General features: G+C 42.4%; 1 protein-coding gene across 1 annotated transcript in view; it reads right to left on the bottom strand.

Moving 5' to 3' along the window:
• LOC135499475 (titin-like) overlaps positions 1-18,672 on the bottom strand; it is a 176,300-nt gene that overhangs the window by 139,260 nt on the left and 18,368 nt on the right. Inside the window, exons 18-35 of the mRNA XM_064790235.1 lie at positions 18,137-18,581; positions 13,887-14,009; positions 9,496-9,687; positions 9,064-9,172; positions 8,006-8,250; positions 7,554-7,673; positions 7,219-7,410; positions 6,715-6,912; positions 6,328-6,438; positions 5,595-5,717; positions 5,024-5,215; positions 4,526-4,696; positions 3,924-4,103; positions 2,558-2,686; positions 2,052-2,240; positions 1,496-1,822; positions 977-1,099; positions 391-582 (exon numbers count right to left, since the gene is read on the bottom strand). Coding sequence (XP_064646305.1) covers positions 391-582; positions 977-1,099; positions 1,496-1,822; positions 2,052-2,240; positions 2,558-2,686; positions 3,924-4,103; positions 4,526-4,696; positions 5,024-5,215; positions 5,595-5,717; positions 6,328-6,438; positions 6,715-6,912; positions 7,219-7,410; positions 7,554-7,673; positions 8,006-8,250; positions 9,064-9,172; positions 9,496-9,687; positions 13,887-14,009; positions 18,137-18,581 — 3,361 coding nt within the window. The remainder of the gene's footprint in view (positions 1-390; positions 583-976; positions 1,100-1,495; positions 1,823-2,051; positions 2,241-2,557; positions 2,687-3,923; positions 4,104-4,525; positions 4,697-5,023; positions 5,216-5,594; positions 5,718-6,327; positions 6,439-6,714; positions 6,913-7,218; positions 7,411-7,553; positions 7,674-8,005; positions 8,251-9,063; positions 9,173-9,495; positions 9,688-13,886; positions 14,010-18,136; positions 18,582-18,672) is intronic.

The raw sequence follows: 18,672 nt of genomic DNA, 5'->3' as shown, positions 1-18,672 counted from the left end.
GAAGACTCAGTCTCTGAAAGACGCCAACCTTCCCCTTAGCTGCACCAAAAGCAGAGTACTCAAATGGTTTTCCATAGGTAGGGTTGTTCCCTTGATAATCAAGAAGTACCAGTGTGCAAGACAAGGTAGGGTGGCCAGCAGTTTAAGGTAGAGTGACTCTATAGAAACCCTTCACAAAATTCCACAGCAAGGTCGGGTGGCGCTTCCAAGGTACATGTATGGTGGTAAGCTGCCAAGGTAGTGTTGGACGCCCAGACAAATGGCCCTGTGGAGAACACTGCATCGAAGATTGTAAATTTTTTATGATTGCTGCTGAACCTGCACAATGCCTCGCTGTCAAAATCAGTGACTGGGTTGGATAAACTAAACATGCCAGTGAACCGCACTTACCTCCTCAACAATTTGGAAGAATAGAATGGAGACTTCCAACAGATCGCGGTACTCGTGGACCGATGTGTGGAAGCTACTCCATTTATTCTGGAGTTTATCGATCTCCGAACGAATGTGTTTAGAGTCGTAGTGTTTATCTTTCAACATAAGTTCCGCGGTGCTTATGAAGTTCTGGATTTTCGTCTCAATGACCTGTAAAGAACAAGATGACTATTTACTGCATATCAGTGGAATTCTGAGTTCATGGAAATTCTGGCGCTGTTATTCCGTTTCGAAACCTGCAATGAATCAGGCCAAGATGAGTTAGCAGGCCTGCCGATAGGAGTTAAAAGCCAACAACAGGCTTGCTCTACTCTGCCTGGCCTGTGAGAGCATTCTACTGGTCAGCATCTCAGTCATCTTTGTTGGTTGCCATCTAAATCACGCTGATTGAAACAGTGACAAGGAACTTCAGGTAGAGTTGAAACATTATCAAGCATGCCTGTTCCCCAAGCAATTTTTCAGGCGTCCTAGTTTAGTGGGAAATTTGAGATGCCCTGAAGAAAGTGCAATGAAAACATGTGGGAATGAAGCATCTATTTCGTACCTGTATGGTCATTTCAAACTGCTTGAAAGCCTCAGAGATCATCTTGGCATTCTGTAGATTGTATCCGTAGTCACCTTTCTTGGCCTGGAGTTGACGGTTCAAGTCGTCGACCTCGTAGTGGATCTGAAATTCAAAGGACCACAATTGAAATCTTGCCAAACTGTATTCCCCCTCTGGATAAAGTTATCCAAAGCACAGGCTGTCAGAGCTTTGATTTAGGAGCAAGCCAAAAATTTAAAGTTTCCCATTTTCTATGCTTGTCCATTTGACAATTTAAACAGGATGAAAAGTGGAAGTGTTGCAATTGTCATCTGCTATCTGCTGTCAAAGCTATTAGTGAGCTCCGGGGGGGGGGGCCTGTTTCTTGGAATGGGCCTATGTCATGTGAACAGATGTGCCCAATCTCGCTAAGAGAACCTTTCGTTTGGAAAGGTTTGGAAATACACCTGAGTTTTTGAAAGAACCTGAGAAGAATATGTTGTCTGTTCAGGTTTGAGGTCGTGAATAATTGAAACGTACCGCTCTAAGGTCGTAGTTGAACTGACAGATCTGGAGATTCTGTTCGAGTTTCTCCTTCTGCTCTTCCCAAGACTTGTCCCATGTCTTCCTCGCGTCGTCAGCAAGCTCCAACACGGACTGCACGTCTTTCTTTGCAACTTCCTCCGAGTCGAGCTGGCGGACTCTGACAACGATCTGCTCGCCCTCGTCGGCGATGAACTGCGTGATCTTGTTCATCTGGTCGCGATTCTGGATGTGGTGGTCAAGCAGCAGCTCGGCCTTGGTGACCTCCGTTGGGAGTTCAGACGCCTGGTATTCCTTTTCGGTTTCTTCGATCAGGGTGTCCAGCTGATATGAAGAAGACATATTGCATGAAAACAAAACCACATTGCTCCAGTGTTTGCTCTATGTAACGGCCATTTAACTCCTGAATTACTGTACTCATGTAGTTATGTGGCGAGAAATATCTGGTAATTCTTTCTAAGGCTCGTTGTTTCCCAGGAGGCAAATCAACACCCTCTGTGCGAGTTACACACTTTTCTAAAGCACTGGTAATGTGAAATCCCCTTTTACTTACCGAGTGTAGATTCTTGAAGAACTGTATGGTCATGTTCAGCAGTATCTTATACTCGTTGATGCGGGCCTGGAAGCGCTGGTGGACCTTCAACAGCTCGTTGACGATCATCTCCTTCTGACCCTTGGTGTCCCCCTTCAGGGAGAGGGCCTCAGCGGTCATCAAGTGCTGTTCAATTTCCTCCTGTGCCTTCTACAATGTAGAAAGTATCATTATTAGGTTTGACATTATAGGGGGATTTGTGCAGGTGGATCAAGCCAGTTGGTGCCAGGATCTGGGCCAGGTTCTTCAACACAAGTTTTGAAACTAACGCAGGTGTTAACGAAACTTGGCATTTTTCAAATCCCAACATAATTAGTGGCAAAGGTGCTCACGCACTATGGCAAACCCTCTTAATCTGACCGTGCACAGGTTGAAACTTTCGTTGAAAAGAGAATATAGCATATATTATTTTTCTTCAACTTCGTCAAAGTCGTCATCTTCGAGAACATCTGCCACCCTCACATTACCTTGGCCGTGGGATCAAACTTTGCGACCTTCTGCTGCATTTCCTCGGCAGTTTCTCGTGAGTTTCCTAACCTTCCAGCAATGGCCGGTTGGAAGAGTTCCTTTTCTGCCAACATGATCCAATCAATCGTCTAAAACATCAGAGCATCCTCGTCAAAATGGGAATGAACTTACAAAAAGTTGTGTTTCCTCTTTGAACCTTCAGCAAAATCAATCACGCCATTTTGTTCTCAGTGATATTAATATTGGGTGCCAAAAAAGATATCTTTATATATCATGTACCATAGGGGCACTGGTATGATACTTAATAGATCACTGGATGATCAGTGGACCAGGCCTTAAATAGAACAACTGTCCTTTAAAGACCCAGTCATTAAAATCAAATTCAACCATCAGAATTTGAATCGAGTTGGTCTCATAGGCCACTGCATTTCAAAAAGCTACAAATTGAGTACTTCTGCGTTGCAACCAATAATAATCTCACTGAGGACCTAAAACAGCCTACCAAAATCAAACCAAAAATCTACCTTCTGTATGGGGACGAATTCGTCCAAGCGTTTCTGGAACTGTTGTGCATTTGTGGTCGATTCCCCAAGTTCTCCAGCAATCGCTGGGAACATCTCATCTTCCGTCTCCATCACCCAATCAATTGTCTGGAGAAAAATGAAAAGTCGACTTTTTGAAAATTGCGGACCCCACAAAATTTGTTCTTTTGAATTCCAACAGAAAATCTTTTACAGGAAACCATGAGTTCCAAATGTGACTTACAAAGGCTGTCCAACGAAATAAACAGAGCTAGTTTACTCTTTGTGGCCATCCAGCATGGCAAATCTCTCTAAATTTAGTTTCCTGTGTGCGCTACACATTGGGTAAAGTTATGAAACCTTGACAGTTTGGCATCCGAGTCAGCAAATTCGGGGAAAAAGACGGGGTGCAGTGAATTTTCAAATGATCTGTTTGTTATTTTACCAATTGATTGGAGTGAAGACAGAAAGTGACGGTAAAAAACTAACACATGTAAAATAGGTGGATTTTGCTGAAGAATTCAAAAGAACAAACATAATGCAAATGAAGAATATTCTGGAAAAATTGACCAACAGGCAAAGTTCTTGCTCACTGAGTTTCCTTACACTTTTGTGAAAACCATATCTGTCTAGTAATAATAGAAGGATGGCATACTGAAGCTTGAAGTGACAGCAAATACTAAGTAGGTCACAGAATAAGTCCCAAAGTTGTAAATTGTTAACCCAATGACATAACCTCTCATCAAAGAGCTCTTGTATAATGCAATGTAGAAAGGCCTTAATAATGAGCACATTCTGATCATATCATTCGTGTCATCATTGAAAGAGATTCGATTTCACCTACCTTTCTTGCGTCCTGAATGAACTGTGACCATTCTGACTTGAACTCTTTACCCGACGTGACCGACTGTTGCCAGACCTCCATCAGGTTTGTAATGTGCTCTTTGCGATCACGGAACGTCGTGATCATCGTCTCGACATTGAAGACGGCTTTGCGCGACTCGAGTTTCAAATCCTCTTCAGCCTGTGAAATATAACACCATTTAAGGAATAGTAACAGGCAAACAAACACTGGCATGAAAGAGTCTTCGGGAGATGTGGACTTGTTGAAGATGCCATGCAGAGACACAGTTACTTTCATACTGAAACTCTTCAATAAGTACAAACCCACTGACCCCCAAAAAAAATTTACTGAACTATTTCATCCTAACCCTCAGTGAGAGGGAAGCAGACCTCACGACCTCCAGTGACCTAGATGACCTTTCTAACATCTACCCCAATGGCACTGCCAGCTTCCAACAGGTCTACACTCTCAAAAAGTCTTCCAGCGAGCCGCAGATGATGAAAATCAGCCTACACTTAGAGTCATCATGGATTTTAAATTCTCGACGCAGAGGGCGAAGCATAGTTGGCAATACTGCAGAAAGGGCAAAAAGGGCTCCATACCTTTGGTGCTTCATCGAGGAACTCCTTGCCGGTTTCTTCCTCCCCGTCAAATATCTCCAGGGTGGCTTTCCATTTATCGTCGACGTGTTTGACGATGTTCTCGCTGATATCCTGCAGGTAGTGTCTGTTTGTCTTCAGCGTGTCCTCAACTCCGTCCATGTGTTGCGTGAGCTGAAGGAAAGAATATGATATGAATTTTTTTAAAGGTTAATATTGGAACTTTTCCTCTTTCTCCTGGGCCTTGCTGTTCAAAACAAATTTTGTCACTAATGTCCTACGCATACGCAAACAGACTCTTGAACTTCTTGAGGCATATAAAAGGCACCGCTGGCCTCCCAATCAGTTAAAGTTAGGTAGCAGCTCATGCTAACCCCTTTGAACACATGCAGGAGGTACCACAGTCAATTTGTACGACAAACGAGGGCCTTGGAGTTGTCTTCTGTGCCTTTGGGTGTATCATCTTGAACACGCCTCACATTAAACTTTCTCAACTCTTACCTGATGTGAGACTTTCAAGTAGGTGACATATTTCAGGGCCAGGCTGATACGTAGCTCGACCGCCGCTTTCAACTGTGTCCAGTTTTCTTGTAAAGTTCGTAACTTTTCCTCTGCCTCCGGTGCATCTACATCCTCGGCCTTTACAAGATCCTCAACGGCAGTGGCAAGAGCTTCCACATCCCGGTTCTTAGCCTGCAAACAAATGTAAGAAGAGTGAAATAAACATCAATAGACATGTTTTATGGAGGGAAAGGGGGTCAGTGAGAAATGTCTTCCTCTAAACATTTATTGAAATGTTGAACAATGTTCTCAAAAATCTACATTTTTGAAAGTACTCATTCAGGGTGGGGGGGGGGGTCTACCAAAAAGAGTACATTTTTTAGTCATGTTGAAAACTGTGGATGACCCCTTACACGGTTCTGATTTTCGGCCAGCTAATGGAGCGAGGCAAATGTTGACCAAGATATCTTGCATAGCTCATGTCCAGATATCACCAAAAATGCTTTGACTTCTTGCATACCAGATACCAAAAGACTATGAAATTTGACTACACCATCATTCCCTCACTTACCCTGATGTCTTCCTCAAGTTGCTGATGTGCTTCCAGAAAGTCGTTAGCACCGTATAGATTGTTTCCCATATCACGACTGTTGTTGAGGACGGCTTGCCCGACCTGTACGATCCAGGTGTGTACCTAGAAGATGGAGAAGTAGAAATGTCAGCACGGTATAGATTGCCCATACCACAACTGTCACTCCAAGAAGATTCGGAACCTCGAAACAAGAGCCCATACATCCGACAATTGTTCTAAGGAAATGGTGAGGTCTGGCCATGCAGGCTTTAGCACACGGACCATCACTCTTTGGGTATATTTATTCTTTTCTTGCAGACATTTTTTCAACATGCAGTCAACATTCAGTAGCCAGCCTAGTTCCGTTTATGGGTCGGACGTCACGGAGGCAATTTAAAACTCCAGCACTCGGTCAGAGAAAGCCGATGACTGTAAGATACGTGATCACCCTGCACTGGCCTAGGTGTCGCACCTTTGCCCTTGGGGCAGCGATGACTGTAAGATACAGGACTGTCCTGCACTGGCCCCGTTGTCGCTACAGCACCTGGCCTTTGCACTAGGGGTAGCATATCTACTGAGACCAGGGCTAACTTAGGACTTAGATGTGTCCGTCATCACAGAGGCAAGTTAAACTCTAGCAACTAGTTACAGAAGGCTGATGCCTGTAAAATATGTGACCATCCTGCACCGGCCCTGGTATTGCACATTTGCCCTAGGTGCTGCATCTACTTACACTTGTGTATTTCTCCTGGAAGGTGGTGAAGGCATCGCTCTTCTCCCCAACAACTGTGTGTTCCCTACACATCTCCTCCAATGAGATACAACGCTCTTGCAGAGACTCAACCTGCAGCAAGAAACGGGCAGCATGGCATTAGGAAAGCAGGCCCCTTGGCAACAATTTCATGAAATACAATTAAGCTTAACATTCGAATAGATGTATCTTTTTAAGTAACTGTGGGCAACTGACTTATCTAATCTAAAGACTTCGTGAGGTAGGTGAATTTGATGAAGCAAAAGAGACAGGCAGGGTCAAATTAAAGTGCCTCTATCGACAAGATTTCAATGAAATCTGATAGGTCGCATCACTATAGCGCCACCTAACAGTGACATTGCAACCTACCGTTTGTTTAACTCCATCGGCTCCAGAGTCGTCCTTACTGACCCTCTCAAGTAAGATACGGCCCTCACGGAGAACAGGTGTTGTCACCTCTCCGATGGCGCTAGCCAAAAAGGCGTGCTTCTCTGCTAACATTGCACTGTTCCGGGGGAGATCTGTATTCGTCAGCTGGTTCTCGATCTGTTCCAGTTTCATAAATGCCTGGAAGTGAAACAAATGGTTGACTGAATATCGTCCCTAGGTAGTGGTAGAGTGAAAATTATTTCAACTGCTTCTTGCCCAGCTACTCTCGAATTGCTGTCACCCCTATCAACATTCATCATAACTTGCTACCAGTAAAACTATCACTTTTTTACCCATACATGTAGGTGAGCTCTCCACATCTACACTGCTTTTTATAGTTTCTCTGATGAATGACTGAATTTTGGACTACACAACAGAATTATCGAGACTTTTTGCTTTCAGATTACCCAAAGTTGCACAAGCTGTCAATAACAATGTACTTACTTCCTGGGCCATTTTGAAGAAATTGGCTGCCAGGACAAGATTTTTTCGTCGGTTATCGAGTCGGATCATGAAGTTTTCGCAGCACTCATCAATCAGTTTCAAGCGCTGGCGAATTCCTTCCTCATCATAGTGGGTCGCTTGCAGTAGATGGTCTGCGTGCCTGACCAGGCGCAGGACGGCGTCTTGCATATCCTAAAATAAAATATTACGGTTAAGTGCTGCTCTGTTAACTGTTATTTTATGGCAAGAGAACGGGCTATTCTGCAAAGGTCAAATGCAAGTGGCAGAGACTGGCTATTTAGTGAACAAGTCAATACTAAAATCCGCCGCCTTACCTTTGCCTGATGTTCAAATCTAAAGTGATTCTCCTGTAGATTTCGGGCCGCTGAGACTGAATCTCCAAGCTCCGTCTGGTTAAGGTACACATCTCCAATATCTTTATACCAGTCTGAGAGCTGAAAGTAAAACAGGCAGCATTTGTAAAGAGATCAACTGGTTTGAAGTGCTTGGAGGTAAGGGTACGAAAATACGAAGCATGGGGACCACAGCCATGCTGCATCTACAAATGTACAGCAAGCCAGTGGAAGTCAACACCAGAGCCATTGACGGTGACATTTTTGCATCTTTTTTTCGTTTAGTACTCTCTGAATCACTTTCGAAATCCAACTGAAATGAATTCTAGTTATCATGCTCACCAACCATATTTCCTCAAAATCAAATCATCTTTTTTAAAGGTTATGGTCAGTTGGGGCTCGGGGCAGTCAAGAAAGGGGGCACCACAACTTACTTTCTGAACTTCTTGATCCAACTGACACAACTGTAGGCATTGCTCTAGTTTGATCTTGCGCTGCAACCATAGTTCTTCAAGGTGACGTCGTCTGTCGTGCAGTAACTCTAGCAGATGTTCAATGCCGTAACACGCCGCTGTTGTGGCGTGCCGATTCTGTATGTCCGCATGCATTCCCATTTCACGAATTCTGTTTAACAAGGCTTGACCTTGCTCTAGTGTCATTTTTGATGCTTCTAAAATTCCTGAAAACAGAAAACGATGTTTTTTAGATTTATTTTCATTGACAAACATGGCTTGACACATTTAGATGCATCCTCTTGCAAACAGGGCCTACAACACGACTTCTCCTTATGCATGTTTCCATTGAAGGAGTAAGTTTGTATCGAGTGAAACGGCCTAATATTGTCAAGATGATTCAGATGCAGACCAAATGATATTGGTTTGAAAGATGGCTCTGAATTTAGAGGTCAATGTAGATCACATTTCATAGCATTATCTGATTTCAGTAACATGTGCAAAATGGGCATGTGATCATCTCCACTGTAATAACAGGTGGGCTATCAAGTAAACAACCAGATGAAGAACTCCTTGGCCTTTAAAAGTTTCACCTGCTCCTATAAAGTAGCCAAGTGTCAGGCAATTTGCCAAAAGCTTGCATTCTCGCCAAGTTATTATGGAGTTGGATCGCGACCAAGACAGGTAGAACTTGTCTGACTTTACTCATCTCTAGGGAGAATAGCAGGTGAGAGGAAGCGATTCAATTAGCTTTCTGCCCTGCACATTACACAAGAGGACGGCACTCCCATTTATTGGGATTCTTTCATGTGAAACTTCGAAGTCTTAATAAATATCTTTGCAAAAAGGGGACAATCCATGACCAAGATGTGTGATTTGAATCGAAACACTAACATTTTCTGACTCTTATTTTCAAGCTTTTTTGAGTGCAGTGCCAACCATACATAAAATGGACTAAAGGTGTGCTCATCCAAAGTTACACTGCCATAAATTAAAGAGGTGTTTTCCTCTATTTGTCCATTTCTGACTATCCGTCGTACCTTTCTTGATATCTCTGTGCTGCTGGAGCAGTCGTCTTGCACTCTCCACATCCTGCGCCAAAGATATCTTTCCGAAATAACCTGCTGCATTCTCCATCCTGTCTCCAAACTGAAGAAGACGAAAAATTAAACATGATAATATTTCAAGTGGTAAATTCTCAATCTGTAGACGAAGCATAAATTTGGTGTTTGCGCGTAATTTGCTGCCATTTTCTGTAACGCAGACAATATGCAGCCCAAAATGACATTGACATTGTAAGATGGCCCACAGGACGTCTGTGTTTGTCAATTTAGGGTCCTCTTTAACTGCAGGGTTTTTAAGTGTACCATACCCCTGGCCTGCACACAATACAGGCTGGGCAGCCTGGACACAAACTTCCACAACTAGTAACATTGCGCAAATTTTGGCGATGAACCTGAAAGAAAACTCACATCTTTGGCGCTCTGGTGGAAAGCCATACTCTGATCGAGCAGCATCCGTCTTAAGTCCAACTGTGCGTTCAGGTCCTTCCAGGCTTCACCAAGTGACTCCGCCATAGCGTGGTAAACCTCGCCGCCAGTCTGTTGCTGGGTGACGAGGTCATCCGCCTTGGACAGAAGCTCTGTGATTTGTTGTTGTTTTTGCTGGAAGGAGAAAATTTGAGATTTCATAAAAATTTTGGCAGACGACGTACCCCACCTTGTAGGGCACAGTAGACAGTAACCATCGCAAGGATGACCTAAGGGCCTGGACTGGCAGAAAGACCAGAGTGACTGGACCTGATCTGCCGAGGACAGAATTATGAGGTTACACATCATCAAAAGGCCAATTAGCTGCAAGGCTGTGTCACAGAGGAATGATAAACAACTCAACTTATGCTTGGATCAGAAGCCTAATAGAATGTATGTTCATTGGCAGCATGGGGGTGGGGGTAGGACTCCTTCGTTGGAAATCCTGGCACTGCCTATGATTTTGTCTGATAAATAGGATAAAGTGGCATATGCCAGGAGGAGAATTTGCCTGGGCAGAGGCAATATTGGAGCATTGTACATGAAGGTGTGGGTTAAGGAATTGAACCCGAGGCGGAGGACCTTGGTTGAGTTACCAAGACACTCGAGGGTGGAGCTAAAATACAGTCCAAACCCTCGCCTGTCGGCTCGGGTTTGGACGAAATTTTAGCTCCACCCGAGAGTGTCTTGGTAACTCAACCAAGGTCCGAAGCCGAGGGTTCAATTTCTATTCTAAAATACCTCAAACTTAAAAAGATAGGCCACGAAATAACTTGAATATGTGCGAATTTGGCAAATTCCATCCATCGCCTGCCCGGAGCGCCGGTAGCGCCGTTGTTTACATTATGTTACGGCAGCGCGTATAGGAAGTCCGGATCGGCTCGCTCAAGTGACGCTAAAATCCGCGCAAATGGGCTATTTGGAGCGTTTTTCTCAGCAAATATGTGTAGTGCTCATTAAAAAACTTAGGGTGGTTGATGCTTCCTTGGCTGATTTGTGTTTGAAGCAGTGTTTTGAGAGCCTCAAACTTCTGAAGTGAGCTGTGTGCATGGTTCCACATTTTAGTGCAACCCGAGGGAACTTTGGTAGAGCATCTTGGTTGCGTGTCCAAAACACTCCACTCTCAGAACGAGGCTTATGCATTTTCCATTTAAAAGTTGACTTTACGGTACCAAGGTATTTTAGAATGTGTCCTAAAGGAATACAGTAGAAGCTCTACTAAGGACTACCTCAGGAAGACGAATGATGTCCCTAAGTGGGATGTGTCCTAATTACAGAGGTCAAATAAAGAACCTATTTGGGACCAAAACCACTGTCCCTAATAGATAGGGTGTCCTGCTAAAAGAGGAGTCAGCTAAGAGAGGTTTCACCGTATACCCGGTAGGCCTTATCATTTATTACCAGTCAGTGTAAAAACAACCACTAAGCCTTCTCATATGAAAGGATGTTGTATGTTAGAATTTGTTTACTGGGTCATCAATCACTGTGGAAGACAACAAAGTAATATGTTTCTTGCCTGTTGTCACTATTTTTTCTTTTTTTAGTTGTATCTATCTTTTCCCAAATATCTGACACTACAGGTCGAATCTGAGCCCTCAAGTCAATTTTACGCTTTTTAAATATGGTAATAGACTTGCAAAAAATTGATGCAAATGCATTTCTTACTGGCAAAGTTATGAAAGGTTGCCGTAAATGCATATCAAGAAACTATCATTCTATTTGTTTGGCCATAGCTACCTGAGCAGCTTGGATAAGACAAACTTATTCCAAAACGTAGACATCATACAGTGCTTAGCTCATAGGCCTTACAAAACATAGCACGATACATAACTTTGACTACTAACATCTCCATCAGTTGGGCAGACATGAGGCATAGTCCATCACTAATACCATGTAATACGCAGAGCATTCCATGATGTTGACGTCTATCTCAGTAATTTTAGCCAAAGGCCCGCCTCTTTGGATACAACAAGGCTGGCTTGAACACAAACTTATATAAAAGGAACAGGTCCTCGATCGAATGCCGGGTGATGTTGGTCAGTTCTTCTACCTGACACTGGACCCAAAGCTTTTGTGTACATTTGGGGGTAAGTCCATGGCACCCCTACAGATGAACCCTATAACCAACATAAGTGCCCTGCAGCACAAATTGACATATCTCCTTTCTCCTTGCTTTGTGATAAATATAAGGCAGCTCAGACAATGATAATGTCTTGCAGAGGGGTGTAACAAGAGGCACAAGGGCCTGTCGCCCAGCCGACAGTAATGTATGGTCTTTGATGTATTTCAAATCAGTATAAGCCTACAAGATCTTGCCAAGCCTTGAGCCTTCCAATAGATTCCACCAGTCAGACAGTACCCGCATATGGAACTTTGAACGCTTCTTATTATCTCTGTATTCCATTCCTATTTGATGTCTTACAATAGGGCCTAGGGAATTCAAAATTTTAAACTGGAAAAGCTACCAATGCCAGGGCTTCACACAATGAAAACCCGCTGAATATCGCTGCGTAGTATAGGCATACCCCTCCTGTCAATGCAGAAGAGCAGGTGTGTTTCTTTATCAGGAATGATTAGTATGCTGACAGTAGCTGAATTATCTATTACTGAAGAGTAAAAAGTCTCCAGCCAACAGTGGCAGCATTATCTATGTTGCTGAAGAGCATTCAGTTCTGCTGCGTAATATACCACTGAATCAGTCTGAGAGGAATTCCGCACATTCAGACCAACCCACATCTCAGCCATCATCAAAGTTTCAGCAGGAGATTTTTCTTGATAGGCTATACATGTAGGTATAACAGTAGTAGCTAGCATACATAAAATGTACATGGTGTAGGTAGGTTATACAAGCATAGCACCTTGCCTTACTCAAGTATGTAGGAAGATAGCGCTGCGTGTAGCTCACCTGGCTATGCTTCTGCTCATTCAGCAAGCCATCATTAGCTCAGGGCCTACACTACTGTAGTTTCCCTTGAGTTAAACTGAATGATGCAGAAAAAAATCTAGCCTAAGGTCTGATTCAAAAGGCCACTCGCTCGAAATCTTCATCACAATTATGAGGTTTTAAAGTTACATGTAACAGCCTTGAGATACTGAGCGGGGAATGTTTTTTTCTGGGATGCTGGGATGGGCCTTTTAAACAGGGTCAGGATCAAAGACAGATCCCCTTAATTTAAAGCAGGATATGGGATATCAGTCTATTGCATAAGAAACCTTCCGTCACACCATAAATTCTACCGTACTATCTAATAGGGCCTACTGCAGAGCAAACTGCAGAGTTTCTTCCAAAAGCAGTTCTGTTTTTCTTTGAATAATAATTATGATCTCAACATTTTCACAATGGAGTAGGTGTGAAAAGTTGCTCGGCTTAATTCAATTGCGTCTCAGCCACTTTCTTTGCTCTGATCTGGTGGGCCCTGATGTCTGAAACTTTGCCCACCTGGTTAGCTGTCAACCTGTTGTGTTTATTTATGGAGTTTGCCATCAATTACATAGAAAAACAACTCCAGCTGAGTGACACATGGCATTAGCTAGACACACTATCAGCTTGATGAAGGACAGAAGCGGAAAAAGTTAACATTTAGGAAGTCCAAACAATAAGGAACAGTCTAATAAGAAATACTATGACATCTGATAAACACTACCAGGGCTGGGTTGTTCAAAACTACGTTAAAAGCTAAGGGAGTCATTAAGTTTTAACGTGAAAATTTTAATGGGTTTAACTAAAAGAGATAACATCCTTAAGGATACTTTATGTAACTGTTAGGGGCAACGTGACTTTTGTGCTTTTGAACAACCGGGCTCAGGATTTTGTGTGTTTATCAGAAATTTTGATACTTGGCCAAAGTGACTCATATAACATTTAAAAAATGTATTCAGACAAGTTTAGAATGTTTATGCTGAGAAATACCGACTGCTTTTCATTGGGTAATATAAAGGCAGACAGGTGTCTGACGCACAAGAAAATCTTTCAGGCAAATTCAACAGCTTGCCACATGCTCAGCCAAACTTTCAAACATCAGCATTTAGTCTAGTATCATACTCCTTGACTTATTAACTTTGGACACAGCATCAATTTGGATCCTAGGACAACCATGTGGCATAGTCATCAGCGCAAGAATGGCAGCAGCAAAGTGTGACAACTTAAACCAAGATATTAGCAGGGTCAAGATCTTGAAATTACATCCAAAATAGATCCCAATATGACATCACTGCAAGTCCTTTATAGCGACCTAAATATGTCATTGTACTGCATTGACCTTCTCAAGGTCATACATGCCATACTGGGCGAGAAAATAAAATCAAACTGGTTGCCAGTAATAAACTGCACTTACCGTAAGTTTGATACATAGTTCCTCAAGTTCCTTCTTTAGTTGGAGAGCCTCCTCCAGGGAGGAGCCGACCTCCATAAGGTCAGGCTCCATCGTCTGAATCTTGACTCGAATCCAATCATGACTCTGAAATAGAGGGCAAAGGCTAGAGTTCAAGGTTAAAGGGTGACCTCCAAAGAGGTGCTCACATCTGAATGGTCAGGCTCTATTGTCTGAATCTTGATTGAGGGCAAAGGTCAAAGAGAAACTTGAAACTTGTCAGCACAGCATGCCTGCCAGATGATCAGATTCAACTGTCCATTTGACTCGGATCCAATCATGACTTTTCAACAGAAGGTGAAGGTCAGAATTCAAGGTCATAAGTTGAGGTGGTGATATAGGGGTTAGTGCAAAGGGTGAACCTCTCCGGCCCTACAGGGGCCTATGTCAGATGCTGACCACCAGGAAAATAAAAGGATGAGCTACATAAATACATGACATGACCACCTAGGGCATCTAACAGGATAGAGGTCAGTAGAGGTCAGGAACTCCAAGGTGACGTCTATGAGGTCAGGTCCCACCTTTTTTTGGGGGGGTGGCATAGTTACTACCATGAATTTCCATTTACATGCAGCTCAGACAAAAGTAGACCGAACACCTTCTTAAACGCAGGTTTGGGGTTCTAACCACGGAGGTTCATGTACATTGCAGCTCGTTCCACAGTCACATTTGGCACCCAAAGGTGTGAAAGGGTACTTACACTGGCTGTACCTTTTGTGTACATTTGTACAGGCACAACTTACCTCGACAGGAAAAATTGGACTCGGTAGTCCCTCTCAAATTAGCACAATTGCCTTGTAAAACACTGGCCTCAGGTTCAAAAACCACAGAAGCAAAGGCTTTGTTACCCCTCTGCTTCTTCAATCATGAAAGCAACTTTTCTTCATGATATCAATTCTAAGTGTGCCCAAAATCACAAAACTAGCAAAAGTGTCCTTTTTCAGTAACAATAATTGCTGTTTTTTGGAAATGCATTTCAAGGCAGGCCTTGGTGTTTTTGTTCAGTTACATTATTCATATCTCAACTGTCAAACACAGTTGTCAAACCTGACAATACGAAAGCATATCACAAATATTTCAAAGTTTATATATATTCTCCATACCTAATCCAATGTGTAAATTTGTCCTTAATAAAATCAAATATTTTAACACTGAAATATGCCACTTAGTTTGATCCCATTGATGTGGAGGGGAATTTGCAAAATATCAGCACAATCAAAACACGATGTGTAGAACATTTACTTCGTAATTTTTTATAGTCAGCATTTCTTTGAAGTTTTATATTCTACCAAAATTAACTTCTGGTGAAAATCTATGCAAGCAAATGTTTCATAAGAATACATTACAAAATGATGAGGATGCACAGAAAACAAAATGGCTGCCACAAAACAAAATGGCTGCCAAGTTTCATAACATGATGGTGTGTGCTTTTCCGGACGACACAATTTCCAATTTATTCTGGTAGTTGCAAAGAAGTGGCATACTTGACCTTTTGGCATTCATGAGAGTTGCAAATTGGTTGAATGGAGAGAGGGCCAGATAATAATGTTAGACATGATGCACAGGATGCAAAAAAAAACAACACTGCCAAGTACAAAAACGGAAAAAACATTGAATACAATTTGCAGGGAGAGGATGACAACTCTTTTTTAGACACTGTGGATGTCAGATGGAGTAATGGGCATATATGATTGACCTTTTGCCCTGAACCAAAAGTTACATAACTTCATCAAAAATTCACAATCGAGAAATGCGTCACTTACTCTTAGTATGGCGAGCACAATCTTGGCCCGGCCGGCCTGTATCGCTACAGTACTGATGGTTGTGGTAGAGGGGTGTATTTCCGGTAGGTCCACGGACCGTCCGGAAGCGGCGTGCTGGTCCGACATTCCTCTATCACTGTCATATAGACATTAGGTGTAAACTACGAAAATTGGGCAGAGGACGTGTTCTCCCAATGAGTATGCATGCAGCTCAATGGCTGACAACTCTAAACACTGAATCTCTGGCTGGCATACCAAGGTACACCCTGGTCTAACGAGCAGTCGGATTATCTTGAGGGGAGACAGGTAGGTTAGATATTAGCCTGCTAAGTCTAGTTAAACATATCAATGCATACATATTTTATCCTACATCGTATGAATATTGTACACACATAAGGAACGGATATTACACAGGGATGTTTAATTTTCATAAAGCATATTTGCGTCCTTTTTTTAGGCCCTATAGGACCATACAGCAAGACTTGCACCCCCTGTGTCAGAATGGCAAAGTCACCAATAATATTCTAGATACAGTTTCAGCTCAACCATACCTGATTTTGCCAGGCATTTTCCCAATGGTATGGTCTATTTACCTACAGGAATACTCAGGTGAAATGGACAGTGCATCTCATTTGGCCTGTGCTGGGCCTAATATGGAAAGCTCATTTCAGGTAGAGGCTGAAAATAGCTTGTAGGTATAGCTTGGAGGATCATCCTGACTCAAGAGCTTCTGGGGAACAGGTAAACCTTTGATGGCGAGGGGTAGTGCACCTTTAATTTTCAGGAGAAGCCTCAGTTTGAACAAACACTGTATTAAAGGGGTAGACTACCTATTCACATTTAGTCGTGGGTCAAGAAAATCGAAATGCTGCTGTGCAGTTATCATGCATGCAAATTTGCTGAAACTTGGTTTACATACATATAGTATTTGTATATCTGTGTACACAACGGCAATGTTGAAATTTATATTCAGTATGTATCTACGTGATTGGAAATTTTCAAATTCAATTACAAATTTTTAACGATCGTTATATAGGCCTTTGAAGAGGGAGTCGAATGAAATTTAGACCTACTGATGGCGCTTTAACATGAAGAAAACACCAAGATAACGAAAGTGAAGTTTTGCACAACTTAGCCAAGGGGGTTAATAGGAGCATCTTCCTGCCAAGACAGAGATGATTTAGCTGCATTGTCAGTCACGTGTTTCTGCAGAGGAATCTGCAAACCTAAGCAATATCGATATCTATTTTGAGGAAATAACAGGTAAATAACAGGTTCCAGAAAGAACTGCGTTGGAGATTATTCGAAAGCAGTGGTTTTTCATTAACAACAGGTTGCTGGTGGGTCAGCTGGGCAAGTGTAATTGGAGGACGGGGGGGGGGGGGGGGGGGGACTAGGATCAACTCAAGCTCAAATAGCATAAACTCATGCTCAAATAGCAAGTCCTGGTCAACTCATTCATTTGAAAGTGTTCTTATAAGACAGAGACCCCTTGTGTTTGAGTGGTGAATCATTTAAATCATAAACAGCAGAATGAAAGTGACTTCATTTTTGACAAGGACATCATGCTCAATCTATTTCTGAAAATGACCTGAACAGCAGATTGAAAGTGACTTCATTTTTGACAAGGACATCATGCTCAATCTATTTCTGAAAATGACCCAAACAGCAGATTGAAAGTGGCTTTCTTTTTGACAAGGACATCAAGCTCAATCTATTTCTGAAAATGACCCGAACAGCAGATTGAAAGTGACTTTCTTTTTGACAAGGACATCATGCTCAATCCATTTCTGAAAATGACCCAAACAGCAGATTGAAAGTGACTTTCTTTTTGACAAGGACATCAAGCTCAATCTATTTCTGAAAATGACCTGAACAGCAGATTGAAAGTGACTTCATTTTTGACAAGGACATCATGCTCAATCTATTTCTGAAAATGACCCAAACAGCAGAATGAAAGTGACTTCATTTTTGACAAGGACATCATGCTCAATCTATTTCTGAAAATGACCCAAACAGCAGAATGAAAGTGACTTTATTTTCAACAAGGACATCATGCTCAATCTATTTCTGAAAATGACCCAAACAGCAGATTGAAAGTGACTTCATTTTTGACAAGGACATCATGCTCAATCTATTTCTGAAAATGACCCAAACAGCAGAATGAAAGTGACTTTATTTTCGACAAGGACATCATGCTCAATCTATTTCTGAAAATTACCCAAACAGCAGATTGAAAGTGACTTCATTTTTGACGAGGACATCATGCTCAATCTATTTCTGAAAATTACCCGAACAGCAGAATGAAAGTGACTTCATTTTTGACAAGGACATCATGCTCAATCTATTTCTGAAAATGACCCAAACAGCAGAATGAAAGTGACTTCATTTTCGACAAGGACATCATGCTTAATCTATTTCTGAAAATGACCGGAGTGAAAAAGTTCCTACCTTCTCAAGTTCCCGAATAACGTCATCGAAGTTATTGAAATATCCATTAGAGGGCGCCGAATTTAATCCAATTGTTCGTTCAACTTCCATATCTTCCACCGACATGTTCTCATCGTCCCGCTGCCAGTTAGGACGCACAGACATCATCTGCGGATCGGTTGTTTCCGATACCATGGTTTCCTCGATCTCTTCGACATCAATGACGTGAGGTCGCCCATTATCGCGTCGTCTCTCGTCCACAGAGTTTTCCTGGGCATCGAAGACATAACCTTGCCCATTTTGTTCATCGCTCGCAGAGTTTTCCGTGGCACCATCTATTTGATCTTCCTCGTCATCTTGACCCCAATACATGCGAAGTTCATTTGTTCGTTTATCGAGGGCGTGAAGTTTTGATTGGATCACCTCAGCAGCACCATCGTCGATGACCGTCAGTCGCAACTCCGTACTGGAAACGAAAATTATGAGTGAACTGAGAATCAGGGCTACAGCATTAGCTTTAACGGAGTCATTAAATTGTAATGTGAACATTTTAGTTT

The sequence above is a fragment of the Lineus longissimus genome, chromosome 15 (genome assembly GCF_910592395.1).
Source record: "Lineus longissimus chromosome 15, tnLinLong1.2, whole genome shotgun sequence".
NCBI lineage: Eukaryota > Metazoa > Nemertea > Pilidiophora > Heteronemertea > Lineidae > Lineus > Lineus longissimus.
This window is presented reverse-complemented; position numbering and strand designations above follow the sequence as displayed.